At 40.7% G+C, this 13,490-nt stretch overlaps 1 protein-coding gene across 2 annotated transcripts in view; it reads right to left on the bottom strand.

The window, feature by feature from the left end:
• The window catches only part of MTCL1 (microtubule crosslinking factor 1), a 48,797-nt gene that overhangs the window by 15,255 nt on the left and 20,052 nt on the right, over positions 1–13,490 (bottom strand). For both annotated transcript variants that reach the window (XM_019283989.3, XM_019283990.3), the window contains 3 exons: positions 12,702–12,890; positions 6,402–6,569; positions 2,350–2,604 (listed from right to left, as the gene is read on the bottom strand). In XM_019283989.3, coding sequence (XP_019139534.3) covers positions 2,350–2,604; positions 6,402–6,569; positions 12,702–12,890 — 612 coding nt within the window. The remainder of the gene's footprint in view (positions 1–2,349; positions 2,605–6,401; positions 6,570–12,701; positions 12,891–13,490) is intronic.

A 13,490-nucleotide genomic window follows, 5' to 3' on the forward strand; every position in this document is an offset into this window, starting at 1 on the left:
CCCTTATCATACATGTATTATTCAGGAGCTGTGTGAAAGCAGGCAGGCATAAAGCATTAGTATGAAATTTGGCACACATGCTTCTGCTATCTCTTAGGCTTTGTTTCAAACATACACAGTGGTGTAGTCTCCTCATCCTCTGTGTATTGCCATACATGGAATACACACACTAAAACCCTGGGGAGTAGGACTTCAGAGATATTCTAATTGTTTCCATATAAAGCAGGGCATGACTGCAATCTGAGAGGATATTCAACTAAAAGCTTGCAAATATTTGGAAGCTTCCTGTCACACAGGGAAATGTTTGATTATAAGCAAAGACGGAGTTATGAAGTTTGTAGGCAGGTAGCCAAGATTTCAAATGCTATTTCTGGTCACCTAGTCCTCTGAAATTAGCTTGATATAATAATTTCTATTTCCCCTATTCATTGCCAATTCTGCGTACAGTTGGCACAGTAAATATATAGTTAAAGCCCAGAGGTTTCAGGAACGTAACAAAAGGAATCAGTTCCAGCACTAGCTAAGAGCTATTTTGTAGGCTCTGCCAAGATGACACTGAGAGCTTATATCAGGTTTTAAGAGAATTAAAGGCTAGGTCACATTAACAGGGATTTCTCTGTGGCTTCTTTCAATGTGCCCCATTCCCAGGAACTAGAAAAAGCAGACTGTAACCAGGTTAAGTCCCTCAAGCTATTGAGGATACCCCTAAGAGATGATATTAAAAACCCCACAATTTATAAGGACAGGAAAATAAATATCCAAAGAGGTACCAGTGTCTCCTCAAAGAAAATTTCTGTCTATGTCCTTGGCATATTGAAAAATTTTCTGAGGGTTATTTAATTCCCATTGTGAATGAAGAATCCATAGGAGGTAGTTTGGCCACTGAAACCCAACAGTTACAAACCAGCCCAGTTAAGCCTAAGCACCTTCTGACACTGAACCCTGGAAACCAGGAATTTTGCATGATGAGCTTTGCTACAAGCCTCATAGGCTCAGATGGTTTTATCTTAGGAGATGCACTATTGTCTTGCATTACAAGGGCTAGCTCAACAAGCTGCATGAAGTACACACAAAATCACTCAGATATATAGGAGATTTAAAAAATCCAGAATTTGTTGATATTTTGAAATTTAGAAGCTCAAAAATCACCTTTCTTGGTCTGTAAAACCTGCATGTTTGGCACACCCACCCAGACCTACACTTTTAGCATTGATTTTGGAAATACCCACAGAGCATGGGATTTTCCTAAGTGCTACTCTGTGGTTAACAGCCACAGCTCAAAATAAGGTTTAGTCTTGTACTCATAATATTTTCAGCCTGGTGTCTTTTTCTTTAACTTCTTGTTGCAGCCCTGACTCCATTTCCATCAAAAATGGAACCACACCAGACTTGTGCATGCTCTCTAGGGAGCATTACACTTGAGCAGAGCATAGAGTGGCTTCACAGGTTTAAATTGATGAAAGCCCAGCGTAACTTCATGACCAGTTTTTGGAAAGGGTTCATTGTCTGTGTCTCGTGGTCCCATTTGTGATGTCCTAAGGATGGAAAGCATTCAGTTGGTTGAGGACCCACAATTTCAGTTGTTTCTCTTGCTTTTCCTGGAATGCATGACTCAGAGCTGAACAATGTTCAGTCAAAAACTTTTCATTTTTTTGGCTTCCAACCTGATAATAAATTCATTAGGCATTACTTGTTTCTAATACTAAGCAGATGAAAATACAGATAGGCATGAAAACAAGGGGATAGGCATGCATTTCTCAGATTTGCAAATGCTAACAGAGGTTTGCACAAAATGAATGTGACCAATATTCTTCTGAATATTTAGAACTGATAACTGTGTTATCAGTCAGGGCTCTTCATGTTAACCCCTGTGTTCCTTTCCCAGAGATAAAGAATTCAGTTGAGACTGAATAGTTGCAGCAGCTGCATCTTTGGTGGCTAATTCATAGATGAACAGTCTCTTTCAGCAGGAAACTGTATACCAAACCTTGAATAACTCTGTGGGTTGAGTGTTTTAGCACAGAGAAGCACTAAAGCTTTCAAACAGAATGTGACCGTGCTTGTCCAGGGTAATTTAAATGAGGCAGGAAATGACCTCTAACCTAGAGCTGAGTTCTCATAAGTGGTCTTTTATAGGGATTATGAGCATTTTCCCTTTACTCCCTTGTGTATATAAATTGTTTTGTAGCATGAGAAATATCGATGTAGCCAAGGAAGCAAAATTGTTCCTGCGCCGCTTCTTAATGCTGTCCCTTGAGCTTGGCCTGAGTGTAGTAATGGTACAGTGGCCTCATTTTTTCAGACAGGCATTGCTCACCCAAGATGACTCCTTACCTGAGGACTCCTTACCTGCTCTATCCGCCTGAGCAGCTCCTTCTTTTGGCGGTCCCATTCTCGCCGGTCTCTATCAAGCCTGTCCAAGAGCTCCACCTTTTCCCGGTTCCAGTTCTTCTCACTGTGCTGGATTTGCCAGCGGAGGTCCATCACGACACTGTGACTGTCAGCCAGAAGCTTCTTGTGCTCCTCTCTTTCCCTTTTAAAAGCTCCCTTTGCATCCAAAGCAAGACCTGTTTCTCCGGAGGTGTTCTCACTCTCCCCTTCCAGCTGGCAATAAAGTCAAATGTTACTAGGATGCTAAACTTTCTGCAGTAAAAGCCTGTGTCTGACAATGGATTTGAGTTAAAGACCTAACTTCATCATGGTAATGGCAGGATTATAGCAATTCTTAGATCTTAGGATCTCTATAAATGATCAAATATGTTCAGTGTGAAAAAAGTTTTAAAATCAAGACAGTGAAAACTCCAGGGGATAATTTCTCAAGCTCTACCAATTCATGCTATTAAGGCACCAGTTATGATCTTTCTGATGGGATTATAGGTGCAGCAATGAAGGAAACATGGAGATAAACTCCAACCTCATCATTATCTCTGAGACAATTGCCAGGACCATGTCCTCTGCTACTGCTCTGCTTTTGTGCTCTCACTCAGTGCACCTGAAACCTGGGGAGAGTGAATTCATCTTCTGAAGAGACTTTTCCCACAACAACCCTCAGCAGTGTGACCCTCCCTCAAGAGAAGGTGTTAGCAGCAGCAGCAGATGTACCAAGATCATCCCCCCACCTCTGAGGTTCTGGAGTCTGAACTGATTTCAAGGGCAGTTATCTGATGCCACCTTCCCTCCCTTCTTCAATTGCATCATCAAGGGTCAGCTCAATCAGATCAGAAGAGCTGGCCCAAGGTAATGGATTCATAGGAAAACATAGGCTTGATGGGGTGTCAGAAGTCTCTAGTCCAACCTTCTGCTTCCACCATGGTACGCTCTGAGATCAGAATGGGTTGTGCAGGAGTTTGTTCAGATGGATCCTGAAAAACCTCCAAGTGCAGAGATTGCACAACCTCTCTGGTCTAGCTGGGCCAGTGCTGGACCGTTGTCAGAGGGAAAAAGTGTCAACTGTTTTGTGTAAATTCAAGCAAGTGAAGAATTTGTCCTTGGAACCCGACCTTCTGTTGACAGCTCAGTAGATGTGTGAGTGACTCAGAATGGGATACATCTCCATCCCCTAGCTCTGCAGGTGAAATGGAGTGAAAAGCAGTGAAAACTCATTTCCGCCTCTGGAGCTAATGTTGTCCTCAAAAATGAGAGGCAGCAGGTCAGCTGGGAAACATGTTCCTCTAGCAAGAGAGAAGGACAACACATTCACTTTGCCCTATGTGGAAAATAAGGCCGAAACTTTCTGAGCAAAGAGAAGTTCAGACTGGATTCAGGAGTGATGCTTACTAGTGTCTGGAACAGCCTCTCCAAACAATTGACTGAGAGATTATTGCTTGAGTTACTTAAATTGTACTGAGCTGCAGAGAACATCCTGTTACAGCCACTTGCAGTGACAAAGAAATCTTAAAACACCTGCATCTTCTACCTCTAATTTCCAGAGTCCAGTTGTTTTCTTTCAAATGACGAAACAACCAACCAAAAAAATCAATTCTCAGAGCAGCATCATATTTTAACAAAGTTGACATGCCATCATCTTTATCACACCTGTGCACCACATATTATATTATATTATATTCTATTCCCCCCAGGCATCCTGAAGCTGGACTATTGATCAGAGCCCTAGTAAGGGACTCCCATATCCTTAATGGGTCCCATGTTCTTAATGCAAGTTCTCAAAGTATACACAGGGTTTGGCCCCTAACATTAACTCCCACCTTCTTCCAAACTTTTCTCAGTTTACAGGTTCCAGAACACCAGGATTTTCCACTTGATGAGCTGGAGGCTGAAAATTATAGTGATTCTTTATTGACTCAGCACTATCACAATTTCATATTTGGGAGAAATCTCATTATTTCCTATTTTAAAAACAATCCCTATGGATCCTTCTGCCAAATAAGATGTACATGCATTTCTGACAGACAAGATTTTATTTTTAATGATCTTGCAGTGTTAAAGCTCCAAGGCAGAAGGCAACAGTATATTGTCATCTCTGATACGCAGTGGTTTTATATCAGAAGAGTTTTCTTTCTTCTTTCTTTCTTTCTTTCTTTCTTTCTTTCTTTCTTTCTTTCTTTCTTTCTTTCTTTCTTTCTTTCTTTCTTTCTTTCTTTCTTTCTTTCTTTCTTTCTTTCTTTCTTTCTTTCTTTCTTTCTTTCTTTCCTATACAGAGATAGTTGAAGCATCAAAATGCAAAACCATTGCCAGTGACTATTAATTAGGAATTGACTCTCTTGAGGAAAATGCTTTTGTTAATTGACCTACTGCTTCATAAAAAAGGTGGAAAACAGCAGAAGTGAAGATAGCAGTGGAGAATAGAAAGACCTTGGTCCTCTGTGGGCCTGTCAGGATGCTGGCAGAAACTTAGGGTGGGAGGTAACTTCATCACCACCCATCAACACAACAAAATGGCATCATGAGAGCTCCTTCTACACAAATGAACCTGACAAGACTTGGCTATTATTTGGTTAAAGTTGTGTTATCTTTTTTTCTACTGCATTTGGGACCTGTTTTTACTGTGAAACAGAAATGTTGTGGGGAATTGGCAAAGGAAGAAAGCCTAATTTCTTAAATATTGTCCAGGTTCATTTTTCTCATTTGCTTGAAAAAATGTAAAAAGTAACACCTATGGCTCAGTAATTACCATGAGTTATACATTACTACCAGTGGAGCAGTGGAGGTAGCAAGCAGCCTGGTAAAAGCCCCAGAAGGAAGGGCGGAAACTCCTGAGCAGAAGTGGCAGCCCTGTCCTGGTGCCAAACACCAGCCAAAGTGGCAGCCTGGAAGTTTACTGCCCATGCAAAGGCGGAGCAGGCAAGCTCGGCGGTTTCATGGTCAGACTCTCTGATGGTTCTTTGTTGCCATCCTGAGCTTAAGGTAAATCTGTCACCAAGATATATTAGACAGCCAAAACAGGAACTGATTTTGTTTCCTTTTTCAAGTGATACATTGTTTGGAAATGCTTGTGCTCTAAGAAGCAGCTGAGCTAAGAATCTTTTGGGAGAATACTCTGCTAAAAATGGAAGCTGCCCCCCTCATTCTGAGAAAGCAGCCCACAGTACCTGGGCAGGAAAAGCACTGCTCACATCTCAGCTCTGTGCATCACAGTGAGCCTCTATAGCTCAGCAAATACTTCTAAATGTACCACCCTCACAACAGTGAATATTTTTATTAAATTTTCCGTCTGAAGAGAAGCTCAACGATTTTTCTCAAGATCTGAATGTACTAATTCTCCCACCTCTCCCCTCTTCAATGTGTAAAACAAGAGCTTTTATGCCATCAGCTTTGGAAATGAATTCTTGTGGGTTTTTTGCTGATCTATTTTCATGCTGGTTCAGAAACAGTACATCTTCTGTGAACTGCCATACACGACGCTGAAGCACCTGGCACCAGGTTTTATACAAATGCTTCTAACAGTATCCCATGGCAGGTAGCTAGAGCTCTCTCTTCATTGGGGTGCCATCCATCACTAACCAGTAGCTTTGAATGGCTGGTTTAATATTAATATATTGATCTATCACTTCAGTGTTGTCGAATCACTCTTTTCTCTCCTATGCATCAAATACTGCAGTTGTGAGCATGCCAACATCAAGATATTTTTCTCTCCGATAAATACAGACACCCACGTCTCATTACCACAGCTGATACATTACCAGCCAAGCCTGCTGAGAAAATACAGCAAGAGGTTCAGTTCCTTTGTCCTCACAGTGCCTACTGCATGGGCCCTTGTACTGGGACAACTGGAAATCCAAGAGGCAACTCACGCGGCAAAGCTTTGGTCAGGCTTCGGGTGAGGGCTTTCAGACACCAGGATAAAATACATAAATAAAGTCCCTTTTCTCTTTGTCATAAATTTCCTGTTTCATTAAGCACCTCAGCTGTTCTTTACAGGTGTTGGACACAGGGGCTGTTACCTGTTCGAGGCGACACTTGAGCTCAGTCATTTCCACCTCCCAGGCTGCCTTGTGCAGGGCATACTGCTGCTGGAGCCCCTGGCGCTCCCGCTCCTCATCCCGCAGCTCCGAGCGGAAGTCATCCAGCAAACCCTTCAGAGCGTTCAGGAGCTTCCGGTTTTCACTTGCCTGCCACAACAAAGCAAACAAAATGCTGTCATTGGATGCTGGCTTTAATCTCCAGTTTCATTTTTTAGGAGCAAAAATGACTGTGTGTCCTCTGCATGGAAGAGGAAGTGCCTGGGCTAACTTTTGCATGAGAAAACCAAGAATAGCAACGCCTTCTCTGTCTACAGGCTGCTCAGGAAGTGGTTGAGTCACCATCCCTGGAGGTATTTAAAAGATGTGTGGATGTGACACTTTGGGATGCGGTTTAGCGGTGGAATTGGCAGTGTTAGGCTTATGGTTGGAGTTGATGATCTTAAAGGTCTTTCCCAACCTAAATGGTTCTATGATTCTGCGATTCTGCAATTCTACTTCTCATTAGCTCTAGTGCTGATGCTTCCTGAAAGGAAGAGATACTTAAGTCATCCTGAAGAAGGCACCAGGCATCTTTCTGGACTGAGGACATTACTAACTTTTTTTTTAATACTGTAAACGAAAGCTAGAGTATCATTCCTGAGGTTGCTGTCTCACATATACAGTCATTGCTCAGTATCGAATCCCAAATATTTGTAAACTACATATAAAGAAAGGGGATTGATCTTCAATGCTTTTGTATTATCAGATAAAATTCTTTTGGGAAATAAAGTGAGGTTTTGAGATGAGTATCTCTGCTAAGGTATTTCAGTAGTCTGTACTTTGTATTCCTGCTCCACGCCAGGCAGCTGCACCCAGGTTGTCTTTGCAGCAGCACCCTTCTTGGTACCAAAGGCATGAAGGCCAGGGAGGCCACTTGCCCTCTTCCAGAGGGGATCAAAGATCAAACCCCCACCCATGTCTTGTTGAGAGTGTCATGGCCATACTGAAAATGTTGTCAGAGCTCTTTTGCTAGCCAGAAGCCAAGAATGGAGCTAAATTAACAGCCTAGCCCAGAGCTGATATCACATATTCTTACTCAAATCTTATTTTTTTCCCCTTGGTTTTGGCATTTACTTTCTGCAGATTCTCTGGACACTTGCAAAACCTGTCATTTTTATGTTAAATATCAAAAAACGTTTTCTAAATATTCGTTCTGAATGAGTAAAAGAAAAGGTTTCCCACCATTTTTTTTAGAGTCATTGAAACAGAAAACAGAAATATATAATATTATTTATTTGTCCAAAATTTAAATCAAATATTCCCAATAAGCTTCTCAAACACCAGGGAGTAGCCAGAGATCGTATATGACAAGTTATCCAGATTAGAAAATATTTTAGTGAAAATTATTCTTGACTAGCAGGCACAGAATGGACAGAGAAATGGGAGAGCTTACTCAACAAATTCAGCATTTAATCACCTGGTTCTCATGAGTGTGTTAACTTCATTGGGAAGGCCTGACTCAGATTAGCTGTCTCCATCCTTGCATGATAGTGTAATTGACTTTATTTTTCATTTGTTTTCCCAAGTGAAGGCTTCCTGCATTTCCTCTTATCTGGTATTTCATGAAGTAACTACATGGGGGCTTCTTTGAAGACAAGTAAACAGATGTACACAAAAATCTAAATAATTGTCATGTGCTTTTTTCAGTGGCAATACTTACAAATTTTTATGCAGACAACTAAGCTGACTTCATATGTTCATCAGATTTTTGGCATCAGTGAACCCACCTCACCCATTTTTGTAATCACTGATCAAACATGCCAAGGTGCCTTTTTTCTTTAAAAAACAAACAAATGTGGTCTACTTTTCCCAAGCTATTCAATGCATCAGCAAAAGTATGCTAGATGTAGGGAAATGACTGCAGGTGCTCATTCACTGACCTATCTGTTTGGGCTAATGAAATGTGATGGTGTACAAGATGGGGTTTTGCAAGAAATGCACCCACAGAAGCAGAATTAATTCCATTAACATTTAATGCCAATTAGCAGTTTCCTGCTATCCAGCAGCAGTCTCCATCATGCATATAAGATCACCTACTATTCAATATGCAATGAGATTTTATGTTTCCACCATGCATTTTCATTCTACTACCTAATTAAGGCTAAATTCTCCAAACATCTCAAGCCCCTTGTGTAATAATCAGAATGAGAACTCCTTTGAAGTTTTGCCATTAATGTCATAACAGAAGCTGCTGGGTACTGAAGGCATCAAAATCTGGTCTCATCCTCTTTGAAAACCTCAACTCCAAATGTCTGTGAAGTGCTTTCGTTCAAGAACCATGTTCTGTGTTTTCTGGTGTGCTGTATAAATCTTTCTCTGGCAAAGCAGTCAAAAGGTTCCACAAGAGAAATGAGGGAGAAGAAAAATAAAACCAAATGACACTAAAGCAAGTTACATCTCTCATTCCTGTGCATACATTTGATAATTTTAGGGTCCTATAAAATTTGGTTTGCAAAGAAAGAAGATATGGACTAGCACATAAAGGAGACAAAAGAACCTCATTGCAGGTTTGTAGCCTGCTGGGATGAGGGCATTTCTTATTTCTAGAGGCATTACATCAATGTCACTGTTATGAGACAAGTACCCCAGGTGCCCCCTGGCTTGCTGGGATTTTAATTACCTTGCCAATATAGATCCAATTTTGGTTACATACTTTGTACTCACGCAGAGAAGTCTCTTCTGCATGACTTAGTATTTACAGTCTGAAGTTGGAAAAGTCTGTGAAATTATTTTTTTCTGTTTTGCCAAACTGGAGTGGTTTTGGGGAACAGAGAAAGTACTTTTGAGAGAATGTGCTCTGAAATACAATATTTACATCTAGACATGCTTTAGATTTTGTTGGCAAAACTGCTGAACAGCATCTTCATAAGACTAAGTCCTGTAAATACAAAACGAGTACTGTTATAGTCTTCCCCTTCCTTTCAGGCATGTTGCACAGCAGAAATTTGGCATGGCTGTGATTCTCTGGACAGTCTGCCATGCAAGGAGATGGCTCTTTAGCACCTTAGCTGTTTCTAAAATTTAAAGCTTAGAGGAACCTCACTGATTCACAACTGATCCAAGACAAGATAATTACAAAGGCTTTACAAAAGTTTAAAGCCTTGTATCCACAGCTCTGGATTTATAGAAAAAACAGCTGACAATGAGCAGAACCTTTATGTAGCAAACTCCAATTAAATTCCAGGACATTGGAGCATTTACTAAATTGAGTCAACAACAGAAATGGGAGCATTCAGCTCTAGAAAAATTTTGGACAAGAGCAGCTGTTTGCAGTTTGGTTCTGCTTTAATCACAATTAATTTTTCTCTGAGAATTTCACTTGAGAATTTCACTGAAGACTTTAGCCACAGCCTGGTATTACAAGCAGTTTAGTAGAGCAGTCAATTAAGAACACAAGGTCAGGAGTCTAAACAGCAAATGAGAACCTGTGGTTTTTTTCTGTCTAATCACAGATCTAGGCAAAAGATAAGCTGGATCTTGGTGCAACTCATTTTAGTATATTTAGGGCTTAATGACTATTCCTTTGGGCTTTTCTCTTAGCTAAGCTTTGAAAACAAACATTGTATGAGCGAAAAGACATCAAATTGGGGATTTTCTTTACACCTCTCCCAGCAACAACACTACTGTATTGTTTTTGATGCTTTTTCCACTGGACCACAGATGTGTACATTCTTTTCTCCTTACTTATCTTACAACATCTAACAGGCATCTCACCCTTCATATTCAACTGAAACAAAGCTCTTCCTTTATCCACAGGCTTGTTCTCCCTGATCTCTTGCCATACACATAGAAACACTGCCTTTCAGCAAGCTGTCCTCTGCTGTGCCCCCAGTCCAACTTACCTGTTTGTCTCCTGCCCATGATCAAACTTCCAGCCTGGCTCTTAACCTTGCCTGACTCTTTCTGCTGTGTCCCCCAGCTACCAGCCAAGGGACAATGCCATGCAGGGAAAGATGAGTTGACTCCTCTCAGAGTTCCCATCTACTCTGCCTCTCATCAACTAACCTTTTTTCTCCCCTTTCTGCTCTGCCATGCCTATATCCCTCCACACGCTGGCCACATAAAAATCCCAGACAAGCCGGATTGGTATACTTTCCACCAAGCTGAGTATCTCAAATCACAGTAATATAAAATTAAAAGTTGCGTGTTGAAATTAAGGCCTCTGGGTTTATAGTTTTTCTCAAAACAATTCCACTTTCCAGGCAGGGTAAAACAGTCAGCAGCAAGCGTGCAGGCTGAAAATACAAGCCATCAAATATTAACATTAAATGTTAAAAATAAATATGGGTAACCTCAGGTTGTCATAAGCCCGTTATTTTTTCTGACCTAGTTATCTCAGCCACTCCTTGACTAACTAAATATTTCATTCCTCGTGTGAAGTAAGTGCTGATGCATTTCATCTTGGAGCTTGTCAGGTAGATGCAGAAACTTTGGGTTCTCCTGGGCAGGTACAAACCTTGGAGACTTCCAGCTGCACCACTCACTCCAAATTCCCTGTATAAACAGTGTTTTTTTCCAGCTGTGGGCTTAAGGAACCTGCAGAAAACCCCTCAAAACTCAGTGTGTTTTTCAGCACATCAGTGCTTGTGAGAAGATGCCCTAGCAAGCGTAGGCAAAACAAATAATAGTGCTTAAAATAAGGAATATTTAGCAAACCCATTCATTCTTGCTGTGTTGAAATAACAGTTTTTCCTGGTTGGAAAGCAAGGAATCTGTTTTATCTTGACAAGTTCATTTGGATATCATCCACAATTCATTACCATGAGGGGTACCAAGATGTGGTCAGTTCCTACAGATCATTTTTGTAAGCAAGATTATCTGGAACTTCTGTGATGTAAATAAAAATGAATTATAAGCAATTTGTTGCCAATTTCTGCCGCCTTAATTGAGAACAATGCCTAAGCAATGATTATTTCAAACAGTACATCATTCATTTGAATGTTCTTGGTTATTTTAAGAGATCTATATGGAAGGTTAGTACATGACAGAGTTTGTACAGAAACAGCATTTTGGTATATATTTATTTTACTAATTCTAGAATAAATCAGTCTACAGATGGAATGCAGTTAGACGTGTTCAAGAACATCTCCTCCATGGCCTTCTACAGCCTTTATCAGAAAAGAGCTTGCTGAGAGGAAGACAGGGTTGGCAGCAAGATGGAACCTTTCCAAATGCCAAATTGAGCAAATGAATACTAACTTGGTAGCACACTTCACAGAAAATAATAGTAAGAGAATATCCTTTTTATGTGATAGAGGCTTCTGTTGCCTGCTGCAACACATAGGCAGTAAGCAAACAGGTTGTCCACAATCATGAGAGTCAGGGGAATTCAAGGTGAAGAACTCAGATGCAAAGAGGCGCACAATCCCCAGGCCCTGCAGTGACTCCAGCCAACTGTTGTGATCATAGGGAGTACATATTTGCCTGAGAGCTGTCACTGTGGAGCAGGCTCCCAAGTCAAGGGCCTGGATAGAGAAGGGACATCAGGCATACAGACTGAAGACTTCTTTTTCCTTGAATTTTTTTTTCACATAGAATTCTAGCTCCATTCTATATAGGATTGCAAATAAATCCATGTAACAGGATGCTCTCATATGAACAGTTTCCATTTAAAAAATATAAGAAATCTGTCTCCATTGAATGTTTTTTATTTGTATTGTTAGGATGGTTAGTTTATTAAATGTAAAAAGGAAAAAGCTAGGATATATGGCAGTGCTCTGACACACAGTCAGGGCACAGGATATGCCAGTGAAAAATTGGCATGATTTGCTTTTGGGCTTTTAAAAACAAGCCCAGTGACAGGAAGGAACTTTTACATTGTTTTCCCATCATCTCTAAGGGAAACATTAAATACATGTGCTACTTTCTTAAATTATTTAAGGGAAATAAAATCACATGTTCTTGCTAAAAGCTTGACAGCAGAGTACAATAGGTATGCTCAGACAAGAGGAGCATGTAAATTCTGCAGACCATCACATTCTGATAGATGTTTCTGGGCAAACAGCCACAAGAGGAAATAGGATTTTTCACTGATAGCATCTGTCAACAGAAGAACAGTAATCACGTGGCTCATGATTAAATTTAAATATAAATATAATGGATGAAATTCACTCTAATTGCTGTGTAGCTAGAATTGTTTACACAAATATGATTCTAGGTGATTTAACACAGCAGCACAGAACTCTCTCGAAAAATCCAGAGTTTCCATTCCCAGGGCAACATATATGAATGGTGTAGTACCTGCTTCTGCTGCTGCAGTAATTCTGCAGTCTGCAGCTGCGGTCCATGATCAGTGCTCTCTGTGATGGGACGCTGGGAGAAATCTGTCAGTGCAAACACAACATCCTCTTCCTCCTCCTCTCTCTCTGCATCATTTGCCTTCTGCTCAGACTGAATGCCCAAGTCTGGGAGGGCCTCAGGGTGCTCGATCTAGAATGCAAGAGGGAACACAGAACACGCTTTTGCCATTTACCTCTGGGGCCAGAAATCTATGGAAGGACCAAGGGGAAGGGACTGCATCTCCATGGTGGCATATATTGACTTCAACTCAGGCTACAGAACTGATCTTTGGGTGGTATATGACATATTGCACATGTGAACACAACACTCTACAGGCCTGTAACACGGGATCTACGCACCTGAGATGGGTGTAATGTCATATGATGGATATAATCCATCACACATTAATCAAAAACTAAAAGACGCTGGTGTATTGTGTGATGAAGCAATGGAGATTAGGAAGTATCCAAATCTATCACTTTATTTTCTGCAAAGCATGAGCAAAACGTGACTCCAATTATGACTAGAGCTGGGCGGATTATAAATTAACCAGACAAAAATCCTGAACAGTCTAGAAATGAAAGCTTTTTTGGTATTAGAAGATGAGCTAGTTTACACAGAAGCAAATTAATGCTGCTGAAGTAAAGTAGAAGAAAATTACTTCTAAGTAGTTACTCATCTCTTGTTTCTGACTCATATTACCACAGCAGATGAAAGTAAAGATGTTCATCCACCCTTTATCTAAGAATA

This window comes from Corvus cornix, chromosome 2, assembly GCF_000738735.6.
Source record: "Corvus cornix cornix isolate S_Up_H32 chromosome 2, ASM73873v5, whole genome shotgun sequence".
Taxonomy (NCBI): domain Eukaryota; kingdom Metazoa; phylum Chordata; class Aves; order Passeriformes; family Corvidae; genus Corvus; species Corvus cornix.